The 24,813-nt window shown below is 43.9% G+C and overlaps 1 protein-coding gene across 2 annotated transcripts in view; it reads left to right on the plus strand.

Annotated features, from left to right (window-relative positions):
• The window catches only part of MYRFL (myelin regulatory factor like), an 872,690-nt gene that overhangs the window by 684,112 nt on the left and 163,765 nt on the right, over window positions 1-24,813 (plus strand). For both annotated transcript variants that reach the window (XM_085652512.1, XM_085652513.1), the window contains exons 17-19: window positions 7,547-7,618; window positions 7,712-7,773; window positions 7,873-8,025. In XM_085652512.1, the coding sequence (XP_085508638.1) occupies window positions 7,547-7,618; window positions 7,712-7,773; window positions 7,873-8,025 (287 nt within the window). The remainder of the gene's footprint in view (window positions 1-7,546; window positions 7,619-7,711; window positions 7,774-7,872; window positions 8,026-24,813) is intronic.

A 24,813-nucleotide genomic window follows, 5' to 3' on the forward strand; every position in this document is an offset into this window, starting at 1 on the left:
GTCCACCAGGGACCATAAGGGTTCCATCATCTCTAACTTACAAGACACGATAATGTCCATTCACTCAAACATCAAATCTGATTACTTTCCTGAACCAACCAGCAAACCTGATGAATGCCTTTTTCCTTAAGCTAAACCATGCAAAACAGAGTTTCTACTCCAATGTTTGAGAGAACATCCTCCTCTTGTACAAACATGGGTTGGATACTACTATGTCTAGGCATCCTCCCCATGTTGACTTTATCAACAAAATCACTCATTCATTATCAATCAGAAAATAATTATGACACCTCATATACCAAAGTGCTCCAATATCACTACATTTCAGCTCAAGAAATTCAAGCCTATTAAACTAATTGCAGAGTTCAGAGCCCTAGTTTTGTCACACCTTTATGGTGGCAATGCTATCATAGCCAGGTTCTCCAAAGCTTCCCTGACACCTCTCAAAGTCACTTTATATGCTACTGCACGTCGTTTCAAAGGAACAAAAAAGGCAGTCCATATTACACCAATTTTAAGAGCACTCCACTGGTTCCCATTTGAGGCCAGAAATTACTAAAAAGTAGATCTCGCAGAGATTACCTTGAACCTTGCTATGCCCACCTACCCAACACGCATGCTCCACACCAGGGGAGGACAGAGAAATAGCATTTTCTCTCTGAGCTCCAGCATGTGTCCCCCAGGTATACTTATGTCCTGATGAGACCATTGGATTCAATGTGGGGTCAAAACATTGTCGACATATAATACAAACAAACTGGTTGTCATCCTGTGATTCACATACATGCAAGCAACTGTGGTCCTGTTTTAATGGATTAGGAATTGCGCAGTTGTTTGCATACTAACACACTATTGTACTTTCCTGCACTATTGCTTCACTGAGCTATGTGTGTGATTTCTTGCAGAGGGGTCACTTTACTCCTATTTCTGCATGATATCTACAAAGTACTTTGATTTGTGCTGTTCATAAAGCACTTCTTAGAACTGGAACCTGCATAATGCTTGCTCATTCGGTCTCGCCTACGCAGCGTGCATGTGCTGCTTAGGCAAAAAGACCTTTTGCAATCGCTTCGGCTTTTCAGCCGAAAACGTGCACACGTTCCATTGCCTTCAATGGCAACGCGTGCACGTGTGGCGATTACCTTGCGGGAGTGAGCTTGACACCATATGTTTGTAATTAACTTACAAACACATGGTGCCCCTTACTCGCTCCCGCAAGGGAAATGCTTTGTGTGCTGTCGCACTCGCCCACCCCTCCTCCTTTTAACGCGAGCCACGCGCACGCTTGTTTCTCGATGTGAAAACATTATAAATGCTGGAGCAAGAATGGGTGTTAGAGTTTAAAAAAATTAGAGCAGTGAAGACTTCTCGTTTAGGGGGTAGATCTTTAAATGTTCACTTCAGTATGCTCCCCCTCACCTCGATTGGAGCAAGGAAGTTAATGCTTGCCAGAGCGTAGTCGACCACCTGAAATTGTTGTGGTCTCTCCTATACCGTGCAAGGATTAGCTGATTAACCCCTCGTTGTAACACAGTTTGATGGAGCTTTTCTGTACCCTGTGTTCGGCTGAAGAGAGCTGCCAATAAGGAGTGATTACCGAGCTGTTCTCCTTGGCATTACAGGAGCTGGGAAAGCGGGCAGACTTCTGGCGCAGCAGAGAGGGCATCACTGTGATCATGGGAAGGGGCGCCCTGCAGCAGCTGCCAGGGAATAGGCATAATTCACGCCTGGGACGAAGAGATACGGGCAGCCATGTCCAGTCACACCATCCTGATAAGCGAGTGTGCTGACAGGAGGCCTGATTAAACTGCCAAACTCGCTTCAATGCGTCAGAAGAAACAGTATGAAGTAGCCGAAAAAATGTCGGATGAATGTGCCTCGGAAAAACGAGAGGTCAGGGGGTGTAGTTGAAATGTTCATCCTGCACACACCCAGCCCACCTTTACCTACACTGCAGCATTCACGGTGGGAACGTTTCTTTTTAGTGGTCGCTGATTGTAACTAGGTGTGAGGTATCTTACACAAGTAGCCAGTGGTAAGCCATGCTTTAGTTTTCCTGATAATGGCTATTTTGCATGCGTTTCTGGGTTATTCTGATGTTGCTACCGACTGGTAATTTCTGTAGAGTTAAAGTATGTTGTTTGTTGTCTGTTTCTAAAGGGAAGGCGTGTGGGTGTTTTAACACTTGTGCCTAGTTGTCCTCAATTAATGCAGCTGTTAAGGCGCTAGCCATTTGCTGCTGCCCAGGCGTGGTATTGATGCAGACAGCAATGACGCAGCTAACCGTATTAAGGAGTTGCAGACCTATATAGGAGTCTGACGACGTTCCCTGACTAAGCCTCTGACCATTCTTTGATTATATTTCAAAGCTCTTACAGAGAAGGAAAACACAAAGTAGAACTGAAACATATGCACTCGACATGATGACGTTTCAGTAGAGTCAGATTTACATTGTTGCCATGTTTTAGTTTAGTGTTATTAAAAATATCGTAATTTTTGCTATTCATGTGACGGGAAAATTCACTTTATTCGTAAACTCGAGCAAGCTATGGTAAATTAGTCCTCTGCTACAAGTAAAAGTACACCCTGCACCCTTCCTTGTCACTGCTTCCAGGCCCGTAGCGCTCAACTGTGGTCTCTGTCGGCTGTCCTTGGTGCGGATGAATACATTCACTACATGGAGGGTTTTATATGAAGAAGAAAAGAGTCCACCTTTCAAGCTTCATTTCATAATGTCTCCAGACCCATCGATTTGTCTAAAAAGAACAAGTATAAATAGAAAATGAAACCAGATAAAAAGCACCTGACACATTTTGCCCGTACAGCGCCGGCTTTGTGGCCTGCCCCGGCGGGTGAGCGTGCGCATGGAAATGTAGTACACCTTACTTCTCCACTGGCTGACTCCAGTTAAATCACAACAGGGCCAGAAGTAATTATCCTGCAGGCTCGGCTGGGCTGCAGCATTATCAGAGCTGCACAGCAGGATGTAAAGAGGGGTGAATCAGCATCCCAGGAGACCCTCAACTGAGGTCCCGGCCCACCGGACGTCCCCTCAGCTTTATCATGGCATATGGGGGGGGGGATAGTGGTCTTTTGTTTTTAAAGCGTTTTTCACCATTTTCGTTTACCATGTATCAAAAATTTGCTCAATTGTAATGCTGTGTTTGTTACTCTTTTAAAAAGGGACACTAAAATGTTTTAGGTAATTCCATATTGTAGGAAATTCAGACATATTTTCATGCATCCATGTTCATCTCGCTACCCACATCCCTTTACTGCCCCTCAAAGGCTCATATTTATGCTTTCCCAGTCCTAATTGTATCCTTAGCTTTCTGGTACTTGTAGTTCTGTTTTTGTATTTATAAACTGCATGACTCCAAATCCGAGAATACAAAGATCTTCAGAAATAATGGACCCCATCTTCAGATTTCTAATGTTCACCTTGGCCCAAACAAAGCTTTCTGCAAAGGAACAGATGGCACCACCTCAAACATAGATATTTGGTGTCTATATAAATAGAATATAGTGCCCTATAGCCTATGGGGTGTGTCGGCGTGATACTTCTGATCTTAGCCTTGGTCATTGACAACTCGTAGTCTTACTTCAATGTCGAGTGCCTCTCGATTTTTTTTGTTTGTTGCTGCTTTGGTGGATCCACCCCATTGACAATCCCTTGTTACACAAGCAGTCTGCCTTTTTTAGGTCTGGCTTGACAAATGCTGTTGCTGTCCTTATGTGATCAACAGAAAAAGAGCTGTCAGCAGTGGTGCTCTGAGAGGGGCATGAGCTCTGCCACGTGGTAATTCCCTTGAGTACTGAACTGGATTGGGCCGAAGTACTTCCACTCAAAAGAGAATGCATTCCACATTTTGCCTAGTGGGAAAGCTTATGTTGATTACAAAAGGACTGTTATGGTGGTGAGACATTGATCAATGTTCTAGACCTGGTCTGTTTATTCAGACAGATTGCGCTGCAAGCAGTAGGCCTGATGTATTTATTGTGAAAATCATATGTTCAAGTCAATAGGCATTTTATTAAAGCCTAGAGGAAGGTATTTTGCTACATGGCATCTCGCAGGTTACCATAGTAGGCAAGAGTTTTTGTGTTTTTGGCCCACTCTGACAAACAGTAGAGGGTTGAACATTTGTACTGTGAGATTCTATATTTTTTGACAACTCTGTATTTGCACATATTTGTACTTTAATACTGTATACATTGCCGTATGGGGAAAGTGTATGCTTATTAGCGTAGTTGTGAGTTGGTTATGGTGACAAGACAGTACTAAAGGCTATACGCCTGTTTGGTTCTTTAGGAATATTTATTGGATGCCATAGGCGTAGTCTTAGAAAAGTTATGACAAAAGGCATAAGGCTCACTTCCACCAATGGATGGCTCTTCTGTGAGTGGCAATCTTTGTCTTATCCTTGTTGAAGAAAATCTGCTCCCAAGCATATTGAAGTCTAAGCTAGTTTATTAAAAGACAAATCTAAGTCTTTGAATTAGTCGGACGACGAGGTGCACCCCTTCTCCGCACCTGCTGAGGACAATGCATGTACATACCGAAAACAAAATTGCTAAGATTATACATGAAAGGCTTTGGAGAGAACATGTTGCAGAAACCGAAACTAAGACTGTGTTGCAGGTGTGAAAATAACCTGTGAGTCCGAGCACATTCGCCCTTCAAAATGATACAAAAATGTAAACCTTTTTGGTGTTGAGAACGCTACTTGTGAATTCTCGCTTAATTTTGCCCAGCATGTGTGAGACTTCAGTGCAAGTGGGCCAATCCTTAAGTAATCCATTTTCTCCTTTATAGGTCCCTTTTCAGTTCCTTCTTTTTCTTTTCATTTTTTAGTGCCTACATAACCTTCCAGACAGTGCTAACAGGTCACTTGCTTGTTGTCGCATTCTGCGTTGCAACTTTAATTAAACTAGGCAACAACCACGGTATGGTTTTGTCCATAGTGTATCAGTGTTTTACCATTCCACGGTGGTCAGCACTTTCTAAATGTGAGTGCTATCCTTGAACTTTAAAACACTGATACACTATGTGCAAAACCATTGCAAGATGGCCACCCACTGCTCTGTTAAGTTTTATTTTTGCAAACTTATATGTGCTCACCATGTTTAGGCAACAGCATGTTTTCTTTTTCTACTGTTAATTTATCTCACAGATGATGCTTGAGTTTTTATTGTGACGTTGTATGTGGGTGAATGCAAGAATTAGTCGGTTGGTTGATGAATATATGCAGGAGTGCAAGGATGAGTGAAACTAGTGCATGTATGGCGACTTACTAAGTGCCTTTCCACAACAGTGACTGAAGAGGCACTTTCGTTTATAGGCCTGATCTGATGGATTTGCCATTTAAGCCTAAACACAGCAATATAAAGGTGCATTGTTTGGTCTGCATCATTTACATCTTTCTGAGGAGGGAATCAAAACTAGAAGCAAATGTACACATTAAATTATAATGTAGAAATGTAAATGTTCCACCATTGGGCTGGTTTATGCTGCAAAGATTGAAAGCACCTTCCTCCATTCATATCCATTGCACAAGACCAGTGCATAGTGAGTGCCTGCGAACAAATAAGACACGCATTCCTAACTCTGTTTCTGCCCCTTCTCTGGCCCTCTCTCTGCTTGTCCATCTATGCGCCACAACTTGGTGTCCGGCACCTCTTTACGTACCACATTCCCTCCATTCATACGCTCAAGGCGAGGCAGTACCCAATCCCATGTTTCTGTGGGGGCACTCTCGGTGCCTGGCACCCTTCCAAAAGCAGCTTGAAGCATTTATGGGGTGCAACCCCCTGCCCCATCCCTCCATGTGACCATTCAGTGTCCATCTTTCTCTAGGCTGGCAGTCTCTTTGGTCCAGCTATGCACACACTGCCTGTCATCCATATTACCTACCTCCCCCGTATCCCTCTGCACCCACACAGAGCCTGGCACCTCTCGGTTCTCCTCCCTTTGACCTTTTGCGTGCACCCACTCAGTATGTGGTAACTCTCCAGGCCCACCTTCCCCATGCCCCACTTGTTGGACACACTGTTAGCTGGCACCCGCATTTCTTCCCCTGTGTTTCCACTCATGCACACCATGCCTGGCACCTCTTTCGCCCTCTGTCCCTCTACATACACCGCTCTGTGAGCAGAAAGTGCCTGCCACCTCTCTCGATCACCCTCCATACACTGTTTGTCTTCACCCTGTACCTGCTGTGTGTTGCTGCTGCTTTTTTGGTGTGCACTCAGTTTTGTTTCTCTGCACCTGGGTAAGTTTGTCTGCTAATTCCCAGTATCTGCGGTGTTTGTATGGAGCCAAGTTTTTGTGTGTAACTGCCTATGTGCACTCCGTATTTGTACTGCATGTTTGCTTGTGGCCTTAGACCACTGGTTAATAAGCCCTGAAGGAGTGGTATGCCCCCTACACCAGCCCCCCCCCCCCCGAGACTTTCCTCTTCCCGTGTCACTTAGTTCAATATCCTCCATTCGCAGCCTGGGATGGGGGCGAGGAATGTCCACTCGTCCCATATCCCATTAAGATGCCTTGAGTACAGCTATGGATCACAGAAGACTTGACAGATTTGAAGACAAAAGATAAGTATTAACAGTATATGTTGTAGCACCCAGGATAGTGTGCTGCATGGTGAATCACTTACAAGGTCCCAAAGGCGAGACCTATTGGCTATGCCAATGCTTGTTTTTTGAAGCTGTCTATACATAACTGACCCTTGAATGAAAGCCGTGCACACCACTGTTCTTCATATATAGAGAAATGACAGGGGTGAATGCAGTCTTCTTCTAGAAATTCCATTGACCAAAATATCAGAAACTCTCAGCTAAGCCTTCTCTTACCAAGCTCCTAAAAAGTCACCTACTAGAATAACTGATTCAGTTTAAACTTTTTTGCCTTTAAGAAAGACTCTAAATACCTAACTATTCAGACCCCACCAGAAAACCTGAAAATTATTAGGCCCTTCCTCTTACCAGTCCTTTCCACATCAACAATCATGTTTCCACACAAACATCATACAACATCACACCATAAGATATCAACACAAACAACACCTAATGTCCACACCAATAACACCACATGGCAAGACACTCACTGTTGTATCCTGTTATCTCTTAGTTCCCTGCTCAGTCAGTGTGTATGTGATGCTGGTTAGTATGAGTATCAGTTGGAATGAGTGTGGCTGAGTAGAAGGATGCTGCCCCCGGTGTGGCATACTTACCATCTTACCAGTAACTGTAACTTAGTCTGAAGAAACCTGTTCTTATAATCTACACTACTGGCTACTGGACTAATTAACTACAAAGGCCTTACTTCGTTTACAAGGCCCACCATCACCTACAATGTCATACATTTGACACAACCAACATAATTTGCCAACAGGCTCACCGTGATGCAGACCATTAATACTATTAGTAGTAGTTGACGTAGTAGTAGAATTATAGTAGTATAGCATTACCTTGTGAACAGTAACCAAAAATTGCAATTTTTCTACTGATCCACTAGTCTTCTGAACATTTCTGTGTTTTGCAGTGCTGTGACCATTTCAACCCTTTATCTTCTGTACGTGCAAGAGGAAATCACAGAGCTGGAATCCTCCTTTGTGTAAGTCCTTCATCTTCCTTCCTTCTGTCAGCAACTAATGCTTCTGTGCAGAATAACTTGGTCTGATTAATTGATCTATTTGTTCTTCAATAGCACCAACACTACAAGTACCAAAATTCCAACAACAGACGTTCTACATACAACGACTTCACCAGGTGGGTGGCAAATGTTTTGCTGACATACTTTGAGTATGGAGTCCATGTATATAGTTATTGCCAATTACAGCTAATTATAAATCTTGCCTTTCTTCACAGCCTTCAGCAAAAGCACGTCTTTGGCTACCACAGCATCAGTTGTAAGGGCAATGGAAATACATTTCTGTGATATTTTGCCCTGTACGCAAATCTATTGCTGCCATGGTCTGCCAAAAAAAAGATCATTAAACGGTCTGAATATTAAGGAAGAACGTAAGTAATATAAGCAAATTTAGGTGTCTCTGAGCCGCTACTTTATCTGATATATAAATGCAACTTACTGCAGCCTACTAGTCTTTTGAGTTTCTAATGTTTTTTTGAATTTTGCACATGCTATTGTATTCTGCTTGTTTCTGATTCTTAAATTACTCATCTCTAAAATAGTCTATACTGTCGAAAGTCCTATGTCTTTTTTTCATGCCATGCTTTCATGGGTCTGTTACTTAGCTTTCTTTGTATAGTGACCAATATTTTCATTTCTTAACTTGTCTGCTTTCAAAGTAAGACTATTTTTTTTTCTATACACGTTTGTCTCTTTACCCTCTCGCTAAATCCTTTGATCTTTGTTTGGTACTTTCAGTATTTATCTGCGGTTCTTTAATCTGTTGACTATCACTTTCTTGTTCAAGCCTGATCCAGTTATTAATCACCATTTTTTTGTATTGATTCATTCACAAGACCCCCGGTAGTGCGATGAAGTTTGAAGGCCCCCATGTCAAAACATTTCTAGGGAACTAATATTTTCACGCCGGGCTTTGGTAAATGGTCAGACCTCGGGCCTGATGTGTGATAAAAGTCCAGTTTGGTATTTAGAGGTATTCATGGCAGTGCCATATACTTATTTACCTGACATAAGATTTTATACATCACTTTTTACCTTAGGCTGCTTTGCTTTTAGAGCAGAGTAATTTTACAAGTAAGAGGGAAATACGGTTGTAGTTGACATAGTGTTTTAGGTGGAGAACCCCATTTAGCCATAAAGTAGCCACACCTCTATCTCGTCCAGAAGAATCCAACTGAAAACCCATCTAAGACGCACATATCTCTTCTCTCTGCTGCCTTATTCGTCGTCATCAGCAACCTTGAATTGACTGCACTGGTTTCTCTTGCCAAATATAGTTTCATTCAAATCTCTCTGCATAGCCAATAGCGCCTTCTATCAGGTTGGTCTGCTCTTTATTCAGCATACATTTTAACATTATCTTCCTCAGAGAACGTTGTGCTCAGCCAACACCAGCCTCCTCACTGCTCCCAAGATTAAACAAGCATTGGCAAAGCCAATAGGTCTGCCTATGCAAGAGCTATTGGCATTGCCAATGTGTTTCAGCCATGTTGTACACCAGCATGGCTGCGGTTCAGCATGGCTAAAAGTTAGTGGGGTAGAGCAGAGTGTCGTAGAGTGGTACAGAATGGAGTGATGAGGAGTGGCGTGGTGTCATGGAGTGTCGTGGCGGGAGAAGAGTGTCGTAGAGTGGGGCAGTGTAAAGTGGAGGGGCGTAGAGTGGAGTGTCAGAGAGTGGAGCGGCGTACAAAGGAGTAGAGTGGAGTGAAGTGGTGGGTCGTAGAGGGAGTTGCATAGAGTAGAGTATAGTATTGTAGAGTAGAGTGGGGTAGATTGTTGTAGAGTGGAGTGGCTCGGAGTGGAGTGGCATAGAGTGGAGTAATGTTGTAGAGTAGAGTGGCCTAGAGTGGGCTAGATTGTCGTAGTGTGTAGTGGCGTAGAGTGGAGTGGCATAGAGTGGAGTGGAATGTCATAGATTGGAGTGGCATAAAGTGTCATCGAGTGGAGTGGCATAGAGTGAGTAGATTAGTGTCTCTTGGAGTGGAGTGGAGTAAAGTGGCATAGAGTAACATAGAAGGAGTTGCATAGAGTGTCATAGAGTGTTGCAAAGTAGAGTGGATTAGAGTGAAGCAGAGCATTTAGAGTGGTGTGTTGTGCTGTGGAGTGGAGTAGAGTTGAGTAGTGTAGAGTAGAGTAAAGTGTCATGTGGAATGTCATAGAGTGTTGTGTCATACAATGTCATGGAGTGGCGTAGAGTGGAGGGCGTGGAGTGCCGTGGCATACAGTGTCATAGAATGGAGTGGCAGGTCATAGAGTAGAGGGGAGTGGTGTGTCATTAAGTAGTGTGGCGTACAGTGGCGTGGAGTGGCTTAGAGTGGAGTGGCCTGTCATAGAGTAGAGTGGAGTGGCATGTTGTAAAGTGGAGTGTCGATGAGAGGAGTTTAGTACAGTGATTTGAGTAGAGGGGAGAGGTGGAGAGTGGCAATGAATGCAGTAGAGTTTTGTAGAGAAGAGTGGTATTGAGTGGCATAGAAGGTAGTAGAATGTTGTATAGTAGAGCTGCATAGTGTGGAGTATTCATGGTGTGGTAGCAAACTGACATTACAGACAACACATTTTCAATTGAAATTAGCATTGCATTTGAACAGACATATAGTGTTACTGGTAAAAACTACATAGCACACAGATGAAAATGGGTGGAAATGGCAGCTCCTAATGTATTGGTTGGTTTTCCTTGTATTTAAATATTTCTTTCCACCACACCGCACGAAAATGTGCTTCATTTGTGCTTTCCTAACTCTATTATATTCTGAAATATCTGCACAGTTCCTTTACAGATAATTACATTTTGTTGTGTGCTAGAAAAAACCCTTTCCTTCTACAACCTTAGTAGCCAGCAAACTTGTCACATAAATCCACTCACTTTGAAGTCAGAAAATGAAAAGGAAACCCCAAGCTTCCTGGAAGACAGAGTCTGACATTTTACCTCTCTCTTGAATGCCCAACAAATGTGACAATATAAGAACAAAATGTAAATGTCTGTTTACAGAAAGCAAGCATTCGTGGAAGAATAAAAGGAGTGGTGGTAACCAGGCTATTCTACACAGGAGGGACTAACTAAAACCGGACTGCCTATAACAAATAAAGCCAGCAAATAGAAAGAATTTATAGCAAGTAACTGTGAGTTATAAAACACAAAGCCAATGTAAGTAATGGACGGGATTTATTCCCTGGGAACCTTTCAGAATGTCCCCAAGAAGTCTTTAGCAAACCAGACAGCTAAGCTGTCTGGTACGCTTCAACCTAAAAGGTATGCACAGGAGGTGTTTATATTTGTCCCTCTGGATCTTTTCAAGCACAAAAAAGTAAACAAGAGAGTTTCGAGATTGGCAGATGTGGGTCATCCACCAAAAATTAGTGTCTTTCCCAACCTCAAATTCTGCAGTTTGTCCACCTCCTTTAAACCCCTGAGTAGCCTCAGCTAGTTCTGCCTTCTGAACACTTTAGACAGTTGTATATCCACCACAGAGCAATAAAAAGGCTGTCCTAATCAAGGCAGGGCTTCTAATACTCTTTTTTCCATTTCACAACTACCATGTACATCATGGTAGTAGTGAACAAGAAAACTGAAAATCTTTCCTCAGAGTTAAGGGAGAAAACCCCCTGTCGGCCAGGTAATTTTCTTTTTTTTCCAAACATAACCCTGTTTTTTTGTCAGAAAATGAAAAAGAACTATTTTTTGCTACCATAACTTTGTGCTTGGCTGGCTGGCATGACATTTCCAGCAAAAAGGACCCCTTCTAAGTTTGAAAAGCATTTTTGGCAAAAGGTTCTCTTTTAAAGTAGCTTAGACATCTTGATGTGGCAGACAGCTCACCATTGGCATGGGGGAAGCAAGGCTGTAGTCTTATCAGTGTGTAGGGACACCACCCGCTTGAGTAACAATGATCTACTAAGTCTGAAGATGAAAATATTTACTGGGACAAATCACTATAACCAATCTGGCTGTCAGTGCTTGGCAATTTGCCTCACTTAACCTCCTTATTTCACCCACAGAATGTATCTACTCCATGACCAGTGCTCAACACAGCAAAGTGCTAGGAGCATTTCCCAGATATAGCCTGCTGTGAGGTCCCACTTACTTTCTTGGCTCAAAATAAATTTGTAAGTATGAAGGTGGAAAACGACATGACATGACTACCATCTTCAATCCAACCATATGCTCTCAGGGTCTGGTCAATTGAGATGAGTACATTCCAGTCAGAGCCCAGTGGACACTTTGATGTTTTAGGGTATTTTTCTTTTTTGCACTGAATTTCATCCCACACACAAATGGTGATGGAAAGAAAGCTTACAATAAGTCTAACCACTTGCAATCGATTGGGGTAGCATTCCAGCCCATCATTCTTTTGCCCACCAAGCAATCTCAGTCTGGGCCCAGCCATATGCAAATCTGTCTTGACCTTGCTCCTGTAGAACAGTCCTGTTCCAACTGCCAGTCCAGGTCCTCCCTGAACCAGAACCCAAGCAACCAAAGACTTATTTCGCCCTGATTGGGGCTCATCAGTCAGGTACAGCTTGGCTCCAGTGGAACATTGAGCAAGGGCCCCACGTCTGGGCATACCAATGGCGACTTAGGGTTTTACATAAAGCGCACAGAATGCTAGCAATAAGTCTAACCACTGTCAATTGTTTGGAGTTGCATTACAACCCACTGTGCTTTTGCCCACTATGCCACCTCAATTTAGATCCAGCCATTTGCAAATCAGTCTTGCCTCGACTCCAAGTGGATGAGAACAGCAAGACTGCCAGGCCAGGTCCTGTGAGAACCAGAACACAAGCATATCAAAACCGGGATTGGGGCTTGTTAATCGGCAGCCTGGGTCCACAGGCAGAGTGACAACTCAGAAAACACATACAAAAAGAGGAGTAATGCTTGCAATAGGTCTAACCACGGACAATCACTCTCTGTCACATTGGGGCATGGGTAACCTCAACACTAGCCCCCATGCTAACTGGGGCAACCTGCTCCCCTAGCACTACACTGTAGTGGAGACGGAGTTCCATGTACACACATTGCTATGTTAGCATAAGTAGCTTAGATGTAAAACGCCATCTTGCCACTTTTGCTGCTTTTGCACGCGACACGGCAGGTAGCTGTTATTACACGAAAAACTGCGTGCTTGCTTTTTCTTCACATGAGAACGGTCTGTTGTTCACATCCCTAGACGTGCACCGCGACCTTAGTCTGAACACTGTGTGCAGGAGCCGACAAGGTCAAATAACAATGTATGCTTTTGAATTCATGTTGATCGGCCCACGCTCTAGCCATAACACGCACACAGCTGCAAATATCTGAAACTCGGGTGCCTTTAATATTGCATTTGCATGCACGATTCAGACACTTTGGAGAAAACCTTTTCCAGACACAGAGCAGAGCTGATCCTGTGAGATGATTCACCTAAGCTGATATTTACGGTATGGGGTTCTCCATTCAAGCCTAGAGACATTCTGTTAGTTTCATAAAACTAGCTTACTAGCGAAGGGAGGGTGGTTGTATTCCACTATCATTTGTAATATGATTTCTCCCTTCATTTTCTATGGTATTGTAACAATGCTGATGGTTTTGTTTTTAATCATTTGTCTGCTTATGTTAGCCAAAGTACTGCACCTTAGGGCACGTAGTTTAAAATAAACATTTTAAACTTTACCGTGTCTCTGATTACTCTTGTTGTGGACTGATATGAGAATAATAACGAAAAGGTGTTTCTGATTCCCACCATTCCTGAGAGTTCTCTAAGTCGCTTGTTCTGGGTTGTCTAATCATTGGTAGCTTCGAGATGATACGGAGAACGAATGAGACACTGATGCTAGTCGGATAGGGGTTCTGGGTACTGAGGTAAGTTTTTGGTACACCACAATTCACTGATGTCCTGGTTTTCTGCGCATAGTTCTGTGCATGAGCAGAATCCCTGCAACATGGCGCACCTAACGTTTGGTCTTATGATTGAGACGCCTTAGTAGTGCTTATATTAGTCCACAATACCCTCACTCTTGTTTCCGGTTAGCGGGAGTGATGGTTTAAACCTACCTAACTAGTTAATATATAGGTTCTCTCAAGCTTGACAATTAAAAAGGTTTCGTTTTATTTCATACCCTTTTTGTGCTACTGTTCATATAGATTGTTTTTCTTCTCTGTGTCCTTATGGCTGAAGTCGCTATTGCAGCGCATAGTCGCGCGCCTCTCCGTCGTCATTTGACGCAGTTCGGGGTGCCTGACGATGGGATGTCTATTATCTTTGTGGTGAGTGCCGATGCATCACATCCCTATGAGCTGTTTTACTCTTGGGTTACTTTCCCAGAGGTGAATGCGGACGATGGTACGTTTCACTCATACACTCCTACAGCAGTCCCGGCAAATTACACGCCATGTAGGACGCAGGAAATTACAATTTCAGCTTGGCAGCATCGTATTTGGTTCAATGGCGCCCTCCCCCACATGGCTACACCGGTTCGTTTGGGTTCCTTGTCCATTCCAGGGGCCACTTGGCCAGTATCGGCTGGGTTTACACCACATCCACGTTAATTGCAAGCCACGGTGGATGAGTTACGTCAACTCCATAGCACCCTGATTGCGGTACATCGGGCTTTAGTGCAATACATTTCACGCAATGTTCAGGTAGGGGCACCTGCGGTTGCTGGGCAACCAGCTGGCCCGGCCGGGATTACTATTAGTCCCGTCATGGTTAATTCGGTAATGGGCAAGCGCCCCCAAAATAAGGATGATATGCCTTATTGGCTTGCTGAGAAATTTGACCAGCTGGAAGCTGTTTTTCTGAATTCTACTCCTGTGGAAAAACACAAGATACTAACCATTATTTTGCAGAAAGACTTAGTCCCAGAGGTAGCTGATTGTGATAACTGGGGTAAAGTGTTTGCAGCAGTCTACTCGAAGTGCTACGGCACCCCGTCTATGGCTGTTCTGCCCTCCGTGATCAAACGTGTTCAGGATCAACGCGGTCCGGAGGCGGCGGTCGAGTTAGGAATGAGGCTTGTCGGCCTGTTCGACGTAGTTGCCACGCTAATCCTTGCTAACGTCAATGGAGATGCGGTTAACTTTCAAGTGTCAAATGAGCTGTGCCTTGTCGCCGATATCAATAAACCCCCGCAGTTCCCAAAGATTATTGCGGAGGCTTATAAGACCATTGGCCGCAATAGTTTAGGGGTTAAGCCTTTTGTTCAGACAACAACTACACAACCGCAAACTAAAACAGGGACGTCTTCTAAAGACGACCGTTCAGCTTTCCTAAACAAAATTGGAAAGCTAAAAAACAGGGGAAGCAGCAACAGAAACAGGGGTCTCGTCCCGCGTCACCAGTCCAAGCAACTACTGAACGCACATATGATTTGCGCGATCGCACTAGGATTAGGTCTCCTGATAGATTTCAGGTTCCTGAACAACGTTCTCCTCGTTCTTCACAGGAAACATCGGTCTCACAGTCCGGTGAAGGAGAACGTGGTAAAGGTCGGGGTGCCCAACAAGGACGTGAGCAATCCCGCCAGACTGACGGTAAAGGCAAGCAGGACTAATTTGCACGACAACGAACCCCGTTTCAAAAGAAGAAAGTTGCGGCACTAACAGCGAGGTATGCCACAGATAGTGAGAACGCAGCTTCGGAAACTGGCATGGGCACTAACGCTGCTCGACAGCGCAGCGGAGGTTACAGTAGTGCGGCAATCACTGCGTCCATATCTGAAGGCGACAGCAACTGACACATTTATTACTGTAGAAACTGCTGATACTAGAGTGGCTCCCCCTGACAGACTGTATGATATTGTCCTTTTAATCGAAGGTGACATAAAACGTACTATAAAAGGGATTTTTGGGGAAAATCTGACCTCTACGTATAACATTTTGTTAGCAGAGGCAGACTGGCCCCCAGCTTTTATTTTGGCCGCTCCTAGAGGGGAGGAGGTAATCCTCCCATCCTTCGCGCACACTGTACCGAAGGATCAGGCTCAGAACTTTGCAGAAGAGTGGGCTCAGGTACTTGCTCCGGCGTTGTACCATACTCAGGTTGGGTGGGACAAGTTGTCACCGAGCCATGAGATTCCATTACGGTCTATGCCCCAGCCGCAACCCCAATATCCCATGCGCCGCGAAGCTAGATCTCACGTCACAGAAGTCCTTGGACAATTGGAATACCAAGGTGTTATTGAAACATGTTTGTCACCCATGAATAATCCTCTATTCACTGTAACTAAACCTGATGGGTCGTACCGCCTAGTTTTGGATTACCGGCATTTAAACTCTCATTGTCCGACCTGTGCAGTACAGAATACCCACAGTTCTGCCCTAGTTGATAGTCTCGTGAGATAATGGTTTAAGACCACACTTGACATCTCCAATAGCTTTTATAGCCATAATCTGTCCTCGATTAGTAGTCAATGGGCAGCTTTCACTTCCGGCTGCAAGCAATACCAGTTTAAAAGATTAGCCATGGGATACAAAAACAGTCCAGGCGTCTTTGCCGCTCGTGTTGTCTCTCTGTTAGAGGGCATTGATTCGTACTCGTATGTTGATGATATCTATCTCACAGACGACAAATTATGGCCGCATCTCTGTCGCGTTGACTGCATCATTGTCATGTTTGCGGACTTCGGTTACAAATTCAACTTTGCAAAGTCACACATTGCAGAGTATACAGAGTTGTTTTTGGGCTATGAACTTAACAACGAAGGCCAAGGATTAGCACCTCACCTCCTGGAGAAGTGCGCATGTTTGCGTGCTCCGACAACACTGAAGAAACTACAATCTTTGCTGGGTTTTTTTCCCGATTATGCCCAGCGTATCAAGTCGCTATATGCCTTGGTACAACCTACTTTTTCCAAATTGAGCTGGCTGCCTGAACATTCAGCTGTCTAGCAATCTTTTCAGGCTGACCATCTTGCTTCGAAATACTTACTGACGCGTGATAACCACACTAACCTGGTAATAAGAACAGTTCCTGGCGCAGTGGGTTTCACATACTTAACGTTCAATGAGGGCGACACAGTCCCCATTGCTTACAAATCACACTTGTACACTTCGGCGGAAATGCGCTTTTCCACTGTCGAGAAAGTGTTGACTGCAGTGCATATGGCGATTCTGAAAGAGAGAGCGCTGTCACAAGGGAAACGCATGTTGGTTGTCACACCGTATCCTGCTTTAGATGCAGTAACGAAAGCCAGTGTACCTAATTCTAAAGCTTTGCATCCACGTTGGATACAATGGGCCACTTCCTTGACATCGCTGGATGTCACTATGGGGCATATTATCAACAAACGGCGTTAAAATTATCGCCGCTTTAGCGGCAGAAAACTGCCACTAAAGTGGCGATAATGGGCTTGATAATATGCCCTTGGGGATTCCAATAGAAGCCCATGTTCTGGTGTCAACATGGGCTTCTATTGGAATTCTCAAAGGCATATTATCAAGCCCATTATCGCCGCTTTAGCGAGAGTTTTCTGCCGCTAAAGCGGCGGTAATTTTATCGCCGTGCTTGATAATATGCCCCTTACATCTTTGATGCCTCATTGCAGACTCAGGAGTATTTGCAGTATGAATTCAATTATCCAGCTCCTCTGTCCTTGCGCCCGCTTCAGGATTACCATTGTGTCATTTACACTGACAGTTCGGCGCAACCGGCAACGGAATCTAAGCATGCATATTCAGCGGCCTGCGCAATAGTGGCTGGTACTTTTGTGAATGGTGAATTCAAGTCTGATGTTGTGCACACGCAGTCATTGGGTGATTGTACCGCCCAGTTGGCAGAGCTTCGTGCTCTGGTGCTTGCACTGGAGTTTGCTGATCCTCGAGTTACTACTCTTATAGAGAGTGACTCTTTTTACTGTGTTCAGTCTTTCAACGACAATTTAATCTTTTGGTCTCAAAATAAGAATCGTGATTCCAAAGGTAGCACAATAAAGCATAAAATGCTTTGGATTCGAGTCGCAGTATTTAAACAGCGTCTGCCTCTCGTGAATGTAATTCATACTCTTTGGCACCAGCGAGTAGGTGTCCACGCTGTCGGAAACAGCTTGGCTGACGAAGCAGCGAAAACAGCAGTGGCAACATATCTAGTAGCAGCAGTTACAAGATCCAAAAGTAAGATTGATGATGACATCTTGGAAGCTATTGCTGCTACAGAGAAGGGAAGTGATTACCCTAGAGGTTTCCCTTCTAAATACTCTTATCATTTAAGTCCTGATAAAGTTCCCTATGTGAGAATTAACGACGTTGGTGACAGATTGATTCCCAACGTGGACTGCAGGCTTTCCTTGATAACAGCGGCTCACGAAGGTATGGCTTCTGCACATGCCGGCGTTTCAGCGACTGTTACTCTCTTACAACAACGTTACTGGTGGCGCGGATTGTATAAACAGACTCATGCTTATGTTCTTAATTGTGACATCTGCCAGCAGATAAAACCTTCGACTGCTGCGTGCCCACCTCAAACACAGTTGTACATATCTAATAAACCACTTGGGTGCGTTTATTTAGATCACTGCGGTCCTTTCTCCTCTGATACTGCGTATAAGTACATCTTAGTTGCAGTGGATTCGTGCGCACGTTTCCTTTGGGTCTGGCCACAATGGAGTGCTGATGCTCGAACTGTCATCAGGGATTTGCGTGTCTTTGTGGGAATTTTCGTATGTGGTACCCTTCATTCTGGCCAAGGCCCTGCGTTCGCCTCTAAGGCGTACAAAGAAGCCATGAGAAGTTTGGGGGTCCAAGTCAAATTTTCGTCTGAGGGCAATAGTGTTGTGGAGTGAATGAACCGTGACTTAAAGCAATCCCTGACAGCTAGGGTTTTAGGTCCCGGCAGGAACTGGTTGGCCATCTGTATAGCGTTCAACGTGCACTTAATAATCTCCCTAGAAGGTCTCTGGGTGAGCGGACCCCATACGAAATGCTCTTTGGCATAAAGATGTTTGTCCCGGACCTTGATGGTCTAGACATGGCGGTGTCAGCCACACCCTTTGACGTAGATGATCACTGTGCTGTATTACAGAATCTACAAGAGACCAAAGACAGTCTTGCAAAGGAACACTTGCCCTCCTCCACTGATGCAGAGCTTCAGATTCCGGTAGTTGGCTGGCTACCTGGAGTTGGTGACCTGGTCCGTGAGAAGGTGGAGAACAAGAAGGAGTTCAGCCCCTCTTATTGTGCTCCAGTTCCAGTGCTTAGCGTGCAGGGTATGAGAGCAGTCATTTTACCTCCACGTCCTGGTCGCAACGATAACAGGTACATCTCCATTGACAATGTCAAACTACAGCGATTGGCCGATTCTTCTTAGTATGACTCCAGCGGTCTCTTGTCCAGCAATGCTGAGAAATTCAGTTTTGGCTCCGGCAACTACCAACAGGCATGACATTGCCATTGAGATGCATACAGTTACTAATCCTTTATTGCCTTCACCTGCTGGTGGTCCTACTGAAGATACTGAGTATATTTATCCCACAGATGTGTTGTTGCCTGGTTTACATTCAAGTGCAGTTGACCAGTCTCGTTATTCATTTGACACTAACTCTATGACTTCCAATGCCCCATCAAAAATTTCTATTTTTGCTGCTTGGTTTGGAAGACATTTGTTTTAATTCCCCCTTGGACCTACATTTGGCTGGTGCTCATGACTATTTTTTTCTTTATGTCCATTGGATTTGTGGTTGTATTTTTTCGACTAGTAAATGGACACTATCTCACCGAAAGATCTACAATTAGATTAATTGATGGAACATTGGCCCCCCACTCCTCATCACACATCATGAAAAGTGACCAGACTTTTGTGAATATTACTGCCTGGCCTGTGTTACATGGGATTGTATGGGATGCTGTTAAATTTCAAATTCATGGTCCCACAGAAGTGATTAATATCCACAATGTACTTCGTGTTTCTATGGGAGATGTTGTTAAACAAAACATCCGCTCTGATGATTGGGATGTCCAAGCCGTAGAGGCTCTTTTTTCTGATTTGAAATATTATGCTGCTTTTGATGCTGAGGATTTGTATTTAGATACTGCTTATTATGGGGAGTTGTTTTGTTACCAACATTATGGCAATCATTTCCTGCATAAAGCGAATACATTTAGAAATTTTGTCAATTATACGCAATGGGAACATTGCCCAGCGCCCATTGAAGGCAGCTCCAAAACACTAGTGAGCAAGTTTACTTATTTTACTGGTTAATTACTAAATTATTGTATTCCAAGTCCTTTATGGATGAATTAGCTATAGGGGGCTATGACCTTTGGAAAGATACCATTGATCTTAAATCTGTTTGGGGTTCGAAAGCATGGCAGGTACAAGGTACAGAAGCTCTACATCATGCTTGCCTTATCCCAAACCACATTTTGTTTTTGAATTCTACCATTTTTTAAACCACCTGCTTTGGATTGGCTACTTCTAAAAATATGAATTCCCCCTCTATTCCTGATCGGGGCACTTATCCAAAATGGGATAATCACACAGATCTGTCCCTTGATACGTTGCAGTCCTTTATTACTAATACATCCTTCAACATTTCCAACTTAGATCCTGAAGGATGGTTGATATGGCAGATGAGCTCGGACTCCTGTCAACGTCGTTTTCTGGGTCTATACCCTGGCTATTCACAGGTTAGAGTGGACCCCAATTTGAATCTTCCCATTCTGTTACTACCTATTCTGTCTGGAAGTTATGTCAGAACTGGCTGCAACATTCCACCTTGGCATCTGTTAAACTTCATTTATCAAAATTAGATGACAAAGTAGATTTAAATGATTTTGTTAAGGGTCCTGTGGGTGGCAGGTCCAAAAGATGGGTGTATGCTATTTACAACGAAGTTTGGAAATTATCTCAAATGGAAGCGCTTCCAGATTAAGAGCTATTGATCAAGCAAATTTGGAGAAAGTGCTTGCGGACATCGATAATAGCATTAATACCCTTTCTTCCAGAATTTACACATTAGATAATATTGTTTCATCTGTTGTGGATATTGTACAGGATGATATGTCTGTTTTATACCATGGTCAAAAGCAATTGCGTTCTATAATGAAGTTTGCATGGACTTTACAAACATTGAAGGCTGGGAAAGTTCCCTGGGACTATATGAATACATCATCTTTATTCCTGCCGTTTAATCTGACTGCAAAACAACAGTTCATGTCCATGAAAGATTCGACATATTCATTATTGCATATTGAAAAGTTGGAACCTTTACCTTTCTCTGTGGCCAAATCGAACTCAGCTGTGTGGCTTATCCACGGTTTAATCACCTTGCCATTTCCATTGTTTAAGTTCAGTTCATGTATGAAACATTATGCCCTAGGCAGATATGAACCATTGGGTACTGCTTTCCTGCATGAAGTTTGGTCACTCCCATTTACATACAGGTGCATGAGAGAGGGTAAAGAGGTTTATTTAAAAGGGGAGGAAAGCACTTCAACACCTGATCACTCCGTAGTCTGTAGGCACATCCAATGGCATGGCGCCTGCAACGTTCAGGCACCGAATTTAGCTTGCATTCTGAAGGGAATTCCTGTGCCAGCTATTACGCCCACTTTTACATTATTAGCTAACGGTAGTTATTTGCTTTTGAATAATGAGGCTTGCTGCGGGATGCTAGTGGAAATTCCGTACATTGTAACTGTCTCACAGCGCGTAGTCTGCTGTAAAAATGTCCTTTTCCCGCCCCCGCATGGGAGACTAGATGTATCCATCTGGCCTTCTATCCCAACCTTGAAAGCAGAGTTTAACAAGATGAGCAGAATAAGGGCTCTATTGTCTCAAAAAGAAGTCGCTCTGACTTCCTCCCGTGAAACATTCGTCCTTCACGTGGCAAACACCCGAAATGAGGTGCATGCGCTTTTAAATACGGATCTCCCCCTTATTTTGGTGCTCTGATTCATACTATATTCAATGCCTCGTCAACAACTGGCTTAGTGCATTTTTTCAAAGTTGTGGGCTCCGGCCTCGTGAGCTCCTTCCAAACAATATTTGGTGTGATACCGGCATTTTTTCATTCTATTTTTTCCAGCATCTTTGGCGGGCTTCCGTTGATTCTCGCCCTGACTGCTGGTGTGCTCCTGTTGGTCTGCTTGCTGCGCAATGGCTGCACGATGTGTGTCACACGACAGCCTGCCTCGGCTGCTTCAACTGCGTAACCGGATGTGAGAATACTATGGAACATTACCACTGGCCACTTTAAGCGTAGCCTATGGATTATCCTTCCGGTTCTCCTTCTTTACTTGCGTGCAACCTGTTTTCCGTTGCCTAGAATGTCCATGCGAATGGGCTCTGGATTTGTGCCTCTCGAACACGGTGTCTCCTGCCCCAGATTATGATCGACTAATGAGTCCCTTGGTGGCTCATGAGTTGGACTGTTCTGGCATCGGGATTATGACCTGTGGAGCGGCACACGGAGTCCTAGGGAATTGGGATATATATATGCGGCAGTTTATGACTTCTTGGCGAGAAGTTATCTTGAAGAACACGCAAGTTGTCCTCTGATTGTGCTAGAGGCTCCAGTTATCAAAGAACATGTATGTTCATTTACCTTACTTGACTGGATGGAGGAATCCTTTACAGAACATTATAATGACCTCCTCTTAGAGGCAGTTGCTACTTATTGTGCTTACACGTTGATGAATTAAATTGGGGGTTGTCCTTCTTGCCCAAGCCCAAACCCAAGTTTTTAAAAAAAACTCTTTTTTTACTCCCCATTAGGCTCTGTCGAGCCTCTGCGAGATGTTTATAGTTTTTGCTTTTTCGAACACGTTATTGAACTATCACTACCAATTATATGGATTGGCAATGCAAGACCTTGGTTCTGTCTCGATCAAACTTGAACTCTGCGTTCCTACTTTGCGTCCCTATTTTGTTTGTGGTCCGATCAAGGGAGGGTGTAGTGGAGACGGAGTTCCATGTACACACATTGCTATGTTAGCATAAGTGGCTTAGATGTAAAACGCAATCTTGCTACTTTTGCTGCTTTTGCACGCGACACGGCAGGTAGCTGTTATTACAAGAAAAACTGCTTGCTTGCTTTTTCTTCACTTGAGAACGGTCTGTTGTTCACATCCCTAGACGTGCACCGCGACCTTAGTCTGAACACTGTGTGCAGGAGACCTCAAGGTCAAATAATAATGTATGCTTTTGAATTCATGTTGATCGGCCCACGCTCTAGCCATAACACGCACACTGCTGCAAATATCTGAAACTCGGGTGCCTTTAATATTGCATTTGCATGCATGATTCAGACACTTTGGAGAAAACCTTTTCCAGACACAGAGCAGAGCTGATCCTGTGATGTGATTCACCTAAGCTGATATTTACGGTATGGGGTTCCCCATTCAAGCCTAGAGACCTTCTATTAGTTTCATAAAACTAGCTTACTAGCGAAGGGCAGGTAGTTGTATTCCACTATCATTTGTAATATGATTTCTCCCTTCATTTTCTATGGTATTGTAACAATGCTGATTGTTTTGTTTTTAATCATTTGTCTGCTTATGTTAGCCAAAGTACTGCACCTTAGGGCACGTAGTTAAAAATAAACATTTTAAACTTTACTGTGTCTCTGATTACTCTTGTTGTGTTATGAGAATAATTACGAAAAGGTGTTTCTGATTCCCACCATTGCTGAGAGTTCTCTAAGTCGCTTGTTCTGGGTTGTCTAATCATTGGTAGCTTTGAGATGATACCGAGAACGAATGAGACACTGATGCTAGTCGGATAGGGGTTCTGAGTACTGAGGTGAGTTTTTGGTGCACCACAATTCACTGAGGTCCTGGTTTCCTGCGCATAGTTCTGTTAATGAGCAGAATCCCTGCAACAACACTGTCAGTACCTAGGGTAGGACCACCAGTGGAGCATTGCTTCTTCATAAGGAATCTTCTTTGGTATGTCCTGACTGGTAGCATTTAAAGCACTTGGTATGGTAATGCCCATATGGTTTCTTCCCAGAGAACCCCCCTTTTTTGTGGTCAGAGGATGACTGGGACTCCCTCCCATGGAAATTCTTTTGGGGGCCTTTAGAACTCGTTTTAGTTTTGGTCTTCCCTGTTCCCCCATACTTCTGTTGAGGGGGACTTGGCCCACCTTTCTTGTCACTCCCCTGGTACCTCCCTGGGCTCTCTAGGTATGGTTAGCTTGGAGTCAATTAGGTGCTGGCACAACTCCGCAAAAAAATTGCTCAGTTTCTGCTCTGTCATCATTAGGTTGGAAAGCCATTCATAATCATATCCACAAAATCAACCCATGATTAGTGTGACTGCTTCTGGTTATCACTGAAATTTAGGCTTTATTTCTCAGAGGTCAGACCAAACTTTATGATAAGGGTTTTCTTCATGGGGGAACATTTAACTGGTCAGCTACCTATAGGGCCAACAGGATATCACTCCCAGGAATTGGCATGTGGTTCGACAGGCTGGCCCCTCAGTCTACCTCTGGGAATCTGGGCCTATACGTAAGACCATGCTACAAACCACTTATCTTTGTCATCCCTCACCACATAACTAGGAACCAGGTCTTTGGGAATATGGACTATTTTATCTCCCCTAGGCACTTCACTGTCACTGTAACCATCATCATTGAACATGGAGATCTTCTTTGCTTTCAGGTCCTGTTCTTTCTAGCTCATCTCATAGGCCATTAGGGCTGTCTTCTCCTCCTAATCCAAGGTTGACCTTTTCTCCTCCAGTGCCAATGCTGCTGCTGCCTTCTTTTTCTCAAAGGGTAGGGTAGCCAGTTTCAGTCTCAAGACCCTTTCAGCTTGCCTATTCTCCAGTTCTGACCATGTCAGGCTGCAAGAGGACACACTGCTCTGTGCCCTGAGCAAGGCATGTGACCTGGATCCAATGGGCTGCTACTCCATCACTGGCATTAGGTCCATTGCAGGTCCACACCCCTCTTACTCCACATTTTCATCATCTGCCCCATCATCCTCTTACTATTGTCTGATAGACTGTTGCAGGTGGACTTTCTCCCATGCACTGAGGGCTATCTAATACTCCTCCTCTCTGTGCCCATTTGCCAATGTTAGCCCTATCTCCTTACACAACTTTCTCAGCTTTATCATTCTGAGGCTCTCAGTGCTCAAAAATCACAGGTGCAAAATAGGAGGGAAGGAATTAAATTGAGGAAAAATGGAAAAATAAACAGTTAAAAATCTAAAGTCAATTTGAAAAACTATAATTTGCT

This window comes from Triturus cristatus, chromosome 4_1, assembly GCF_964204655.1.
Source record: "Triturus cristatus chromosome 4_1, aTriCri1.1, whole genome shotgun sequence".
Lineage (NCBI taxonomy): Eukaryota > Metazoa > Chordata > Amphibia > Caudata > Salamandridae > Triturus > Triturus cristatus.